The 13,966-nt window shown below is 28.4% G+C and overlaps 1 protein-coding gene across 2 annotated transcripts in view; it reads right to left on the reverse strand.

Moving 5' to 3' along the window:
* Window positions 1–13,966, reverse strand: part of fand (Pre-mRNA-splicing factor SYF1 fand) — a 46,863-nt gene that overhangs the window by 25,738 nt on the left and 7,159 nt on the right. The window contains exons 3-6 of one of the 2 annotated variants that reach the window (XM_075358220.1): window positions 11,092–11,215; window positions 5,550–5,747; window positions 3,635–3,783; window positions 1,666–1,780 (exon numbers count right to left, since the gene is read on the reverse strand). In XM_075358220.1, coding sequence (XP_075214335.1) covers window positions 1,666–1,780; window positions 3,635–3,783; window positions 5,550–5,747; window positions 11,092–11,215 — 586 coding nt within the window. Of the gene's footprint in view, window positions 1–1,665; window positions 1,781–3,598; window positions 3,784–5,549; window positions 5,748–11,091; window positions 11,216–13,966 lie in introns of both variants that reach the window. The other variant, XM_075358219.1, reaches the window with a different exon arrangement.

Below are 13,966 nucleotides of genomic sequence, written 5' to 3' on the forward strand. Positions count from 1 at the left end.
AAAAAGTTGTATCTACCTTTAGATTATTCTAGGCTGTATTGATGATATTACATTTTTATTTTTTATTGATTTTTTAAGATATGTTTTCATGATGCGAATGAAAAAGGTGCAGTTTTTTGAGCCTTTTGTTACAATCTCAAATTTGATCACTTATTACTAAAACACCACAACCAATGGACCAATTTTGGTCTTATTTTTATACAACCTAGTCTATTATACTACCATATTGCATGAAATTTTAGATTGGTATCTTGAACTGTTTTTGAGTTGTTTTTCAATTTGTAAAATTATATTATTTTTGAGTCAAACAATATACATACACAATAAATGTTCAACACCCTTAATACTATATATTACAGGTCCATTATCCTTATTATTGTGTTAAATTGATGAATAAAATTTTTTTAAATGTATTGATAAATATTCAAGAGGAATTTTTATTTTTTAAGAATTCAGTACTTTTGCACCTGTCCCATATATAGATGTTGGGCCTCAAAAATAAGACATTTTCAAAATCTTACAATTTGTTGGCCATTTTTTTTAATGAAGGACGCTGTAATAATCCAGTTTTTTTTTTATAAGTACTACTAGTGCCTAAGAGTTAAAAGGTAAAAAACAGGCCTGTAATCCTAAGCCCTTCATTATTTATTTTGAGCCCAAAATTTGAAATAACAATTTGTAAAGGTAACCTCAGTAAACATTACAAGCTTTGGTTATGTAACAAAATGAATTCTGAGTACGCTAAGATGAAGTTTCATCTTTACTCTTTCCTAAAAGGCCTTTTTGACCTCTGTATGATGTAAAATAAGAATGCTACAGCTCATGGAAAAAATGATGAAAACAGCTGTTGGCAAGTTAGAAAATAGTCTATTAGTAAATAAAAAAAAAAAATAAAAAATAAAAATATTTTTTGGGCACTACAAGGTTGGTAGTTATAATCACCAAATATCATCAAAATCGAAAATAGTGATGCACTGATCATTTGTTGAATTAAAATGGAATACCCTTACTACTTGAGTAATCCCAATATGAGTGTCTTCACAGTTGATTGGATTTTACTACAACATTCCAATAAATTAGAATGATTTATCTTAAAATATAGACAACTGAAATAGTTTTTTTACATTACAATAAATTTTATCTAAATTCACTAGAGATAAGGTTTTCTTATCTCTCTAAAATATGAAGGTAAATATCCTTTAAGTAATTAATTTAAGTACTCATGTCTGTATAATCTATACATTATAATAAAGAAAATAATTTTACCTAAAATAAATACATTTTTCTATTTGTTTTAACTATAGCTTGGACCCACTGACTAATACTGTAATTATTGATTAAAAAATTACTAATAATGGGATAAGTACAATGTTATTTTGATGTTTATCAAAATAATGGATTAATAAGAATGGAGTACACATTTCTACACTGAGTCACACTTGGTACCATTGCTGCCATTATCACTGAAAAAGTTCCGTGTATATTAGGATACAAGAATGTTTTCCACTCTTTCAATCACCTCACTAAAGTGATGAACTCTTAAATGTACATTTATCAATATATTTATCAAATATCAAATTCATTAAATTAAAATAAATAGTGTGCTACCTGTGTAACCAATAAATTAAACTTAAAAAAAACTCAGAAAAGAAAAAATTAACTTACACGTTCAAATAAACCACTACGAACATAGTAATCTGCCAATGAGTTCCAAAGATGACCCAACTGATCAGTATATCTCCTTAGTCCTCCTCTAATTATGGCATCAACATTAAGAGACCTATAAAAAAAATAAATAAAAAATACAAACACACATTTGAAAAGCTCAAAACATGAAAAACATAGCAGTGAAAGACTAACAATTATTTAAAAAATCTTAAAACACCCAGTCAATTGGTTATTCTTCAGCACTGTCACTGATCATGTGTAATAATACTTCATGTAACCTCATGCAAGATGTAATTATTTTTAATAGAACAGAATGCCTTTGTTGTCTGTATACTTGCAGATAATGGGTGTGGTCTGCATTTGTACAAACCATATACTTTACTGTGATAAGTCACTAGCTTATTTTTAAAACAATAATGCTAAAAAAAAAAAAAAAAAAAAACAAATTTCACTTAAATTGCCATAGAATACTGACATTTAAATTATCTACAAATCAATTAAATTAAACTACAATAAAATACAAGGTGATAACAGTAGATTTAATTGTAATAAAGCACTGAATATAGACAAATTTTAAATCTAATTCACAAATGTATACAAAAGTTAAACATATGCTTCTGGTGTAAGGCAGTTGATACTTTATCTGTGAGCAATTTTATCCTAAATCTTATTAATCATGTCTACATTAACAGATGTAATGTTTTCTATCATTCAAACCAGCTAGATTGTGAGCCGATGTACACAATGGCACAATGCCTCTGCGTCACTGTCGGTCAGCGCAATGGGGACAGTCAGCAGAAAGTACAGTACGTTTTGTAGTTAGCGGAATATAAATCAGTTATAACTGTTCAACAGACCTTCCGGTGTGTTTATGGCAATGATCCTCCTCATGCAAACAATATTAGATGGTGCTACAAGCAGTTTAAGGAATTTAGCAACATGGAAGTGAAAAAGTTCCTTGGACGGCCCAAAATGAGTGAAGAAGTGGTTCAGTGTATATGCCAAAGTTGTTTAAAAAGACCTAAAAAATCAATTTCTACGTGAAGTTTACAGTTAGGCAAAGACAAGTATTCAATGTGTTGCACAAACGTTTACATCTTCACACATAACAAAATTCAGCTTAAACATCAAATTAAACTATGGATCGTCTTAAACATGTTGAATTTTCAAGTAAAATTAATAACATTGTCAATGACGAAACATTTTTAAAAAAACATGTCATGTTTACGAATGAAGCGATTTTATACGCCAGAGGTTGTGTGGATTTCAGCAACCCAATGAAATTATTGAATATGTGACAAAATTCAACAAAAATACACATGTGGTGCAGTTTGATGTCCGATTGTATGATTGGCCCATTCTTTTTTCATGAACCTACTACCACAGGGAATGTAACATTGCTGTAATCTTTCAACAAGATGGTGCGCCCCCGCACTTTGGACTAGGTGTTTCATGCACTCGCAATGAAAGATTCCTTAATCATTGGATTGGTAGGGTTGGCCCTGTGTTTGGCCTCTGAGAAGCTCAGATTTGACATGCCTAGACATTTTTCTATGGAGGCCAAGTTAAAAACATTGTCTACAGTGAAAAAAATCAAGGATGTACAACGATTAAGACAATGGATCACTGCTGCTATTGCCACAGTTACGCCTGCAATAATCCAGCAGACCTGGAAAGAAGTTGATATCGGCTGGATGTTTGCAGTGTCCAATGGAGCTCTATTGAAACATTCTGAGATATGAAAAAACTTTTCGAGTTGTTAAATTTAAAAAAAAATTCTCCATTTGATTATCTCTAGTAGTTTCTGAGATAAATTTTTTTTTAAATTGTTGCAACCTTTTTCGATGTCCTGTACTTAAATATTACTTATGTGTAGCTTGTTTAAACATTTCCTGTATTTAATCAATTATAACAAAAAAATAAAAAATACCTGACTTTATCAGGATTTTTTGAAATTAATTCGCACAATTCATTCCAGAGTTGATGATTTGATTTCCCATGTTTTGAAACAAAATCTTCCTTATTAACAATATATGCCAATTTGACAGCAGCTTCATCTAAACGATCTACTGATATTAAATAATCAATATAATCTTCTGTATCTTCAGGACATAACTGTAAGTAAAAACATAATAAAAATAATATAATCACATATTTGTTAAACACAGAAAACATTTGACAACTTTAATCAAAGTATATTAGTTTAATGTAATAAGAATTTTCAGCATAAATTAGCCAAATAATTTCTAGTCAAATTACTTTAAATAAATAATTAAATAAGTTTCCTACTTATGTGAACTAAGGAGTTACTCTTAACAAAGAGACATCTGAATAATTAGAACCAATAATATTTTAATATAGTCAGAGATTATAATATTAATTTTATTGTAGATATAAACTACTTGCCCTAGCATGAAGGTAAACTGCAATGCCAAACATCTTGAAGTACAGGAATAAATTTGTAGCGTAAGAATTTTTACCTAAATTTTTAAACTAAAAATATACATACAGCAAAGGATTTGTTAATTATGAATGAATAAACATTTTGTTTGACTCTCTGATGAGATCCATGCTTGATTTTTCTGCACCGATAACTTATCTATATAGTGTAAATTAGAAAGCAATCTCTTCATTATTTAAATTTTCAAATAAATATTTATAGTTAAGGATATGCTTAGATTAACTGAATATGTTCAATATGCAGATTGAATGCCTCACTCATTTATCTGAAAATGCTTGTTTGCGGAAGACAGATCATCCTGATTTTCTTTGCTAAGCTGATTTGCGCGTTTCTTATTATAAAAACATTATTTTACAATAGATATTTCAAGGTTAATTAACAATGAATTCACCCGTGAATAGAATGATGTAAAGGTTTGAATAAGTATATTTATTTGACAACAGCCTAATACATTTGTTCTTAGCAAAAAATCGTATACAGCAGATTACTGTGTCACTATCCAAGAATTTGTAGTTGTTTTCTTCTTTTTTTTATCTTATGTTTGCCTTTTATCTCTCAAAGAAACCATAATGTCTTAGAGCAGATTTAGTTTTGTTTATTTTATTATTTTTAATTATTTAATTTTATTACATGATCTGTGCATGATGAAGTTATGCTTATTATAAACCACAGTATATATTGTAATAAACAAGATTGTTATTTCTTTTTCCACTGTGATGAAATTTTGAAGGCATTATAAAGGGAATTTCAGTGTCATTACCACCTATGCTGTGGATGTATCTCATCTCTTTATGCAATTTAAAATGTAGTTTTATAATTTTAAAGAAACCATTTCAGCTACGAGGATCACACCACCAAGAGGTGAATGGAAATTCTCGTACACCAGAAAACATTGAGGCAATTCAATAAGCTATTGTAAGATGCCCTTGCCACTCATTCTGAAAACATGCACATTTGGATTTTTGTGAGCTTGCTCCACTATGTATTTATATAACTAAAGAAGATAACAACAGGACACTGCTTCAGTCCTCAATTTCCAAGTAGACCTAACATATCATGTTTTGTTACTTGAGAATGTATATATCAATTTCAATACTGATTTGTATCATATATTAGGTTGCCAGTAATCATTATTATTGACACTGGACATACTTAAATATTACATAAAATCGATGTTAAATACTTTGACGTAAATTTTTAATTTATACTGTTCATGTGAACTTAACTAGTTTAACAATATTACAGAATTCCTTAAAAGCAACAAGTTAGATATCATAGATATCACCACATTCAAGTCATAAAAACAATTTATAAGTTGTAACTTATAAAAACATAGAAACTCATTAATAGGTGTAATTGAAATATAATAAGCTAATATAAAAAAAACAGCATGCAAGTTTCAAAAATATATAAATTTAACCTTTAAATATCTTCTGAATACTCTGACAGCAGTTTCTGAAATGTCATGTTTTTTTAAAAATCCCAAATATAGTGGCCAAACACGATGATGTTGAGTTATAGGTAAAGCACGTAAAGCTCTATCAAACAGATGTCTATTCCTCGTCACACGACACTGATCAGTTAAAAATTGGCAATAATCAAGCCAAATTCTTGGCATCTATTAATAAAAAAAAAATGCAATAAAATTATTATTTTTTAAATAAATATATTAAAAAAAACCAAAAAAATAATCTTATTAATTCATTTTTTTAAACTTAATATAAAAAATCATAATAAAAACATACTGCATCAGGATTAAATAATAATTACACAGTACACAATGTTTGTCATAAAGTTTAACAAATATTATGTATAAACTTGGTACGTCTGAGTAATGTAAACTAAAGTTTAAATCACTGTCAGGACCAGATGGGGTGGTAAACTACCATAACCACTTGCAGAGCTCACAGTTACTCCTTAGTTGGTTTTGCATAACTAGAAAATTGTCCATTTTTTCCCAATTCTTCTAACTCATTGATTTCTATATCAATGCGATTAGTTGAAACTGAATTATCATACGACTTCAGTCACCACGCAGAAGTTGTTACAGTTTCCTTGGTGGAGTTAGCAGTGACAGCAACTCCACCTCTGGTTTAACATAGGAGTCTATATTTTTTGAGTTTAACTAACCGAATAAATAACTAATTACACTGATAGACAAAAAAAAAATTTTAATGTTTCTCTAAGTGCGATACCGTTTCTTGAATTACTTTTTTGCATACATTACAGATCTGTAAATACAATTTTTCGGTCACCCTTAATTTTAAATAAATTATGCTTCAAAAAAAAAATTACGGGAAAATATAGTTAAAATTTATAATTTTGCATGGCCATACCTGTGTTAGAATGATTTCACTGATGCTTTTATTTTATAAATAGCCTCAGGCACATCCAGAATTAATATCCAATAGTAATTGGCAAGCATTTTAGTATTCCATTTCCTTTTATAAGCTTTCCATCACCGAAATGTCTTGGTGTAAACATTCACCATGTTTGTTACTTACGTCTCTAAGGTTATTCGGGGAAAAATCCAGATGTGAGTGGAGGAAATGTATTTTCAAACACATATTACATCCCATAGCTCTGTATGAAGTAAGAAGTTGATTAACAATATCGTGGTAATTGTTGGAGTTTTGTTTGCAGAAAAAAGTTATGCAACCATCTTTAAATGAAGCCCTAGCTGCACTTTCTACATTATTTAACATTGAGTTAAATACATCATCTTTGACCAACTCTCTTATTTGAGGATCAAAAAAAATTCCTTCTTTAATTTTCCTTCACTTACATTTGGAAATTTCTGCATGATGTACAAAAATCCAGGACTATCCTTCTTCAATGCTTTTACAAAATTTTTCATTAGTCCTAGCTTGATATGGTGATTAGGTAAAAATATTTTTTTTGGTTTAACTAAGGGCTCATGAATAATAATATTTTTCCCATTTGCAGTTAAGTTGTCTTGTTTCTTCCACTCTTTGGTAACATAGTGTTTATCCCTAGCTCGGCTGTCCCATTCGCAGACAAAACACATGTACTTAGTACAGCCTAACTGCATGCCTAACAAAATAGCTATAACTTTCATATCACCACATATGTTCCAGCTATGTTTTTTATAATTTATTTTTTCAAGAATGTCTTTCATCACATCATATGTCTATTTCAAATTAATACCATAAGCGATTGATATCGAAGGATATTTGTTACCATTGTGTAGTAGAACCACTTTTAAACTGTACTTGGACGAATCTATGACAAAGCGCCATTCCTCAGGCTTATGAACTTGTCCGAGTGCAACATAAGCTCATCAATATTTGTGTAATTAACCAAATTAATTTCTTTAATAAAGTACTGAGAAAGTTCTTTTTGTCGGCTTCGAAAGCCCAAAATTTTTATATTTTTTTAAAAGTAAATTCCAACCTTGCAGTCTTGATCCTAACAGTTCAGCTTGATTTTTTGATAAGTTTAAATCCCTAACAAAGTCATTTAATTCACCTTGTGATATAAGATGTACTTTATTGGAAGATAATTCAAAATCAAAATCATTGTTGTCTTCTTCAGTATTGGCTGATTCTTCATCACTGCTTTTGAAACATACATTCACAGGTGGCTCAGGAACCGGAATAATTTCACTGTGAGGTACAGGCCTGATTTAGATTGCAATGAAGGATATTTAACAGTATGTTTAGATTTTTTAGAAATTCCAGATACACTTGTTAAACAAAAGAAACAATCGGTTACATTATCCTTTGGTTCACGCCAAACCATAGGTGCACAAAATGGCAAAGCCTTCTATGTACCTTTCAGTCATCCTCTTAAATATACAGAACAATTATTTACTAATTGTTCTGCTCCTCATATACTATATGAGGAGCCCAAGTCTGTTCCTGACCACCAATTTTACATTGAAAGTACAAATGATATGCTTTTTTAATTAAAGGTGTGATTTTTTTCTAATTGATTTTACGGTAAACTCACTACATACATAACAAAAGGCATCCACATAATTTACCCAATTTTGAACCACTGCACTTTTAACAAACTTAAGACAGCAATAAGACTGAACAAAATTAATTCATTCCTAAATCCAGTGCTTAATACAAACAATACAGCTGGACAGACATGATTAATCTTGTCCATGAAGACTTACTCTTCAGTATTAGATATGATGTGACTATGATATGATTTAATTCTTTGTATTGTTTATTTATATCTTACAAATTATGTTAACAAAGTTAAACAATAAAAAATGAGCTAACAAAATACAATATAGGAGCTTAAAATGCTAATTATACGTTGAAAAATGAAAAAAATCCTTTAATTAAAATTTTAATTTTTTCAAAAATGATGGGTGACAGAAAGATTCTGAGTTCATATTTGCTTTCAGCATAAAAAAAAAACAGAATAAATTTATATATCGTATGTTAGGAAACAAAAGTTATGTTTATTAGTGTAATTTAAAAGTATACCAAACAAAATAATCTCAAAGAAATAAAAAACTAAACTAAACTAAACATCCAAAAGCATTTGTAAGAGATAGACAACTAGAATTTATCTGAATGCAAGAACCTCTTAATTTTTTAAAAGAAGTTGTATCGGGTGACTGACTGATTCTTCAGTCAGTCTTCATTCTCCAGGATTCTTCCTGGAGAGGATCATTATGAAAATATTTTTTAAACATTTAAAGCCTATGAATCTGCATTCTATAAGAATACAGTGTTTTAATTTTAAAGGGTTACTTGCAATTTTTTTCTGTTCACATTAAATAAACAGAAATCAATATTTTTATAATTTATATTTCATACTGAATAATATGAAGGTAGAATCTCATAACTTTTTTCAGAACTATGTTCAATGTGACTACATATCTAATACCACATCACCTCAGGGATACTTTACTTAGATCATTGTCATTTAGCTGACAAATTCTCTTAGATCAAACTGATTTAGTTAACAACATAATCAAATCATACTGTTTTGTTTTTAAGCACCTTAACAAAATGCTTAATAAAGCTTGTTGTAATTATTACATATTTATTATGCTTTTGTATATTCTCAGCTGATATAAAAATGTAATATCTCTTGGGGCAGCCTTCAAGATGCACAATCCAGATTTTAAGATAAAAAATGACTGATCATTGTCTGGTGTCAATAAGTATGAATCATGTAGATCAATGTTTAGAAAATAAAAAATTACTTATCCCAGTGTTCATATTTATGGATGTGGAATTTTTAATAAAAGGAATAATTACTCAATTAAAAAAAAAATTAAATAAACAATATCTATCTCAATATCTCAATAACAATAACCACACCAGACATTAGAACTGTTTTCTAAACACAGTACTTTGGTTTATAAAAAAGGGCTTATTTATGCTTTCGTTGCGATTTTTAATGAATAATTGGATTACTTAAAAAACTCTCCTACAATTTATTTAAAATACAATTAAAAGATTTTCTTTTATATATATAAAAAAACAATAATACTCTATGAACTTTAAAGTAATACTAATTAAGAAAGAAAGAATTTTCTGCATTCCATTGTACATATACATAAATCATTTCCATTTACACCTTTTGAATTGTGAATTTATTTTATATCTAATATCTTCATCTATTTATCTTAAGATTATTTTTATGAGTTTATATTTTAAATAATTAATATGGATCATTTATTTTTTTTAATACATCTATTTATCATTTTATAATTAATTGTGATTTTATGATTATACGCAGTCATCTAGTGTTACCATTTTATCACAGTTTCTCTCACTCCATTCAGACAACTGCTGAGGCAGTTTTTTTTAGTTTTTTATTTTATCAAATTTCTTAATCTCTCCTTCATCTTTTGTTAACATTAATTTTTTCTTATAATTAAATTTTCACAAATAGTTATTGTATTACTGTACATTAAACCTAAAAAAATCTGTTTTCTAACATTGTTATTTTATTATTTTTTACAATAAGTTTCTAAAACATTACCTATTTCATTCAATAGGTGAAAAATTACATGAAATCATTATTACTGGTTAATTTAATTTTCAAGTTCAAATATGACTAATATCTTAGTTAGTATATATATATATATATTGTATATCGTAGTTATTTTTACTCTTGGAGTAGAAAATCAGAGCAAACATTTTTAAGCTATACCTCAATAACAACGTACTTCTTTATCCGTGTTTATATGAATCTTTTTTTTTTTATTTTCATCATAAGAACATATAAAATTTCTTTGTGAGAAATAGAAATAATATCCTATATAAAAAATTTGCTGAATGCATGCATGGTTTCATCATTATTTGTACAATACTACGCCAGGGAATGCACTATATCATTAAATATAAAAATTGATAAGCTTACATAAAGTTTGGTCATTTAATGTGTCCATAAGTTACTTGTTAATAATTATTTATTGCAACACACTAGAAAACATGTTTAATAAACGTAGATTTATACAAATTATTTATGAAATTTTAAATATTTAAATGAAAAAGTTAATGAAACAAATCACATTATTATTATTATTCAAATCACATTAAAAAAGTAAATAATAAAATGATCAAAAATGTATGCTAAATAAATAACAAATATATATAAATGATATAATATTGAACTTAAACATACTGATTTAAACTTTTATTTTGTATTTTAAGTAATAGTAACCCAAATAAACACATTTGTTCACAATTAGTATTACAATAAACAAAAAATATCATGAATAAAAACTAATAAATTAAAATATATAAACAAAATTATATGATGTGATGTTTTACAAATCCTGTATAAAAAAATCTTTGTTATTTGAAGAAAAGGAATATAAAACAAGATAAGAACATTAACAGAAAATAGAAGATGAACAGCTATAATTTAATGTAATTGGTAATGACTACTTAAACGATGCCAATTTCAGTACTGAATAACAAAAGAATATATATATAATGCACTGTTAGATGATAAACCAATACCTTATGCATGAAGACTAAAGATCTTTCAAAAGCATTATTCACATCTTCATAAGCTGGATCAAGTAAACTACGTCCTTTAACTTGTCGTCGTCTTAGCTTCAAGTAATTGTACCATAATTTATAACTGTAAATGTAATTGAGACTGTAAATTAATAACTTTAAACAGATTATATTACAGTAAAATCACAGATGTACACAAAATAATTGATACTATCTACTTAATAACAATAAATATATGATAATAATTAATAAAAAAATGAATTAGGAATTATTTAAAGTTATTCAGTCACAAATAATACAAGTCATTTGAAAAATTTTCAGGTGACATGTAGATGAAGCAAGTATGAGTAAATGATTATATTTGTCATGTATGATTAAATAGCACGTATCTATGTTTCAAATGCATAAGTTTAGATTGTGGTGACTAATTAAAGCAAACAAGTTTTGACATTTTCTGAAAAATGGATAAAATTGAAGATCAAGATGCTAAAAGTACTTTGTTTTAAAAGGTTTAACTTTAACCCTGACAGACATAAAATAATTAGATTTCACTTTTTCCATTTTCATTGTGAAAAAGGGCTGCTGAATTTAAATGTAGTTGTACATCTATTCAAAATGATGAACGCTCAGAGTGCAAAAAAAAAACGCTACAACCAAACAAAATCACAAAAATCTACAGTGCCGTATAATCTACAAAAATTCACAATGCATAATGATCGCTGATTGCAAACATGTTGACAGATTGTGTCCACTTCATTTTACACATTGTTCTGGGTATGAAAAAGTTTTACAGTTGATGGGTGCTGTATCTGTAACAATCAACCAGAAATGTATTTCACTGAACATTTCTTGAAGGTGTTAACTTAAACACAATTCCTCTGAGTTTATTCAATGTTTTATAACAGTAGATGAATCGTGGATTCACCATTACACACCAAAGACCAAACAGTGGATAGGAGCAGGTGAAAGTGCACTGAAGAAACCAAAAATAGTTCCATTTACAGGAAAAGTCATACCTACAATTTTTTGGGATTCTTGTGGTGTGGTGTTCATAAACTATCTGGAAAAAGGCAGGACCATCACTGAAGAAAAGAGCACATTACAACACTTCACTGCTGGACCAATTTTAGGGTACTCAGGTTACACATTCGCATCTGTTCAAAAAGAAAGCGCTATTTCACCAAAATAGTGTACCAGCAAACTTGCCTCGATTATTGAAGCAAAACTTCATAATTTAGGTTTTAAATTCTTCCACACGCAAAATATTTGACAGATTCAGATTCACTTCAAATCAAAAGGACAACTGCTTAATTTGCTTAGTTAGCAAATCGCATTATACGAAGAAGGTCTTAAAAATTAGAAAGTCATTGGTCCAAATGTATTGAACTGCAAGGTGCCTATGTTGAAAAATAAAGAAGGGATCTCTGTAAAAGCTTGTGATTTCTTTGTTAGGCCAAGAACTTTGTAATGACGCTTGTATATTATCAACTTATGTTTCACATAAATTCTGTCAAATTGTCTGCAAACATGGTAAGATATAAAGTTAAATACCTCAGTATTAATTTCAGTATCAGATCTTATCTCCTAACTAGTAGAGAACGTTTTAACCAGATTTCAAAAGAATGTTTTCTAAAAATCTGATTTAAAATTTAATTTCTCCAGTTATTTCCCAGTGAAATCATTTAATAAAATAAAATACATTTCAATTGGGTATATATTTTAAGTGAAGACATAACAGAGATAACTATGATTTCAGTCATATAAATTTACAAAATAACAATAAATTCATTCTACACATTTTATTTAGCAGAAAGGCAGACCCAAATTGATATAAGGTATAAAAATTAAAATAGACAATAGTAATATTAAAAAAACTCATAATTCATTTACAGATGAGAATTCTGTTAACAGTAACATTTTCTGTTTAACATTGTGCTGAGAAGAGTCCACCTAATTTTTGTAAGTGAAAAAAAAAATTTCTTTTATGGAAACCATACCTGGAACATGGTAAAAATGCCTGCTATTTCATAATCATCTCTGATTTTTTTGAATTTAAATATTTATAAAAAAAATCACTGTAAAATTAATTTTTTTAATCTTCTTGAAGGTCACAAAGGCAATATAATTCAGTTTTTCTATGTTCAGTGTATGCATATGCATTATCTGTAAGCATTCTAATCGGTTCTTCATCTATTACCACTGTAATTTCCATTCTACATTGTATCATAGATTTCTGTAGTTACAATGCTTTTGCTTGTGCTGACTGCAAGATTACACTTAGTGATTTCATAAGACCAACTGCAACTAAACAAGTCTCCAATTTAACATAGTGTTATATCATCCATGCACAACCGTGTGAAATATAGTAATTGAATATTAGTTGTAAATTATGTGCTTCACTGGAAGAAACACATGACCGCAATAAATAATAAACTAAAAAGTTTTAAAACTGTGTGATTTCACAATTTAAAAACATTTTGTCCAAAAATCGCAACTTACCACATGAAAAAATATCAGTTTGTAGTATTTTGGATCTTGTAACTACAGTTAAAATATTGAAGCAGGTGTATGTGGCTGGAGCTCTTACCTATGAGATGCTTACATCCAAAGTCCAAAATTTCATGCAAAGCAGTCTAAAACTGGGGGCTGCGGACAGACAGTTCAGGTTGATGAGCCAGAAATTGGGAGAAGAAAGTATAATCAGGGACAAGTAATTCAAGGTGAATGGTTGCTTGTAGGAAATGCGAGTTGGAAAAATCTTTCAATATCAAATTGAGAAACCAAGGTATTAATAACTAGACATTATCAAGGAACATACTAACATTAGCATCACAATAATTAATAACTGTTAACATTCATATAATTACTTAAATTT

This window comes from Lycorma delicatula, chromosome 2, assembly GCF_047948215.1.
Source record: "Lycorma delicatula isolate Av1 chromosome 2, ASM4794821v1, whole genome shotgun sequence".
NCBI classification, from domain to species: domain Eukaryota; kingdom Metazoa; phylum Arthropoda; class Insecta; order Hemiptera; family Fulgoridae; genus Lycorma; species Lycorma delicatula.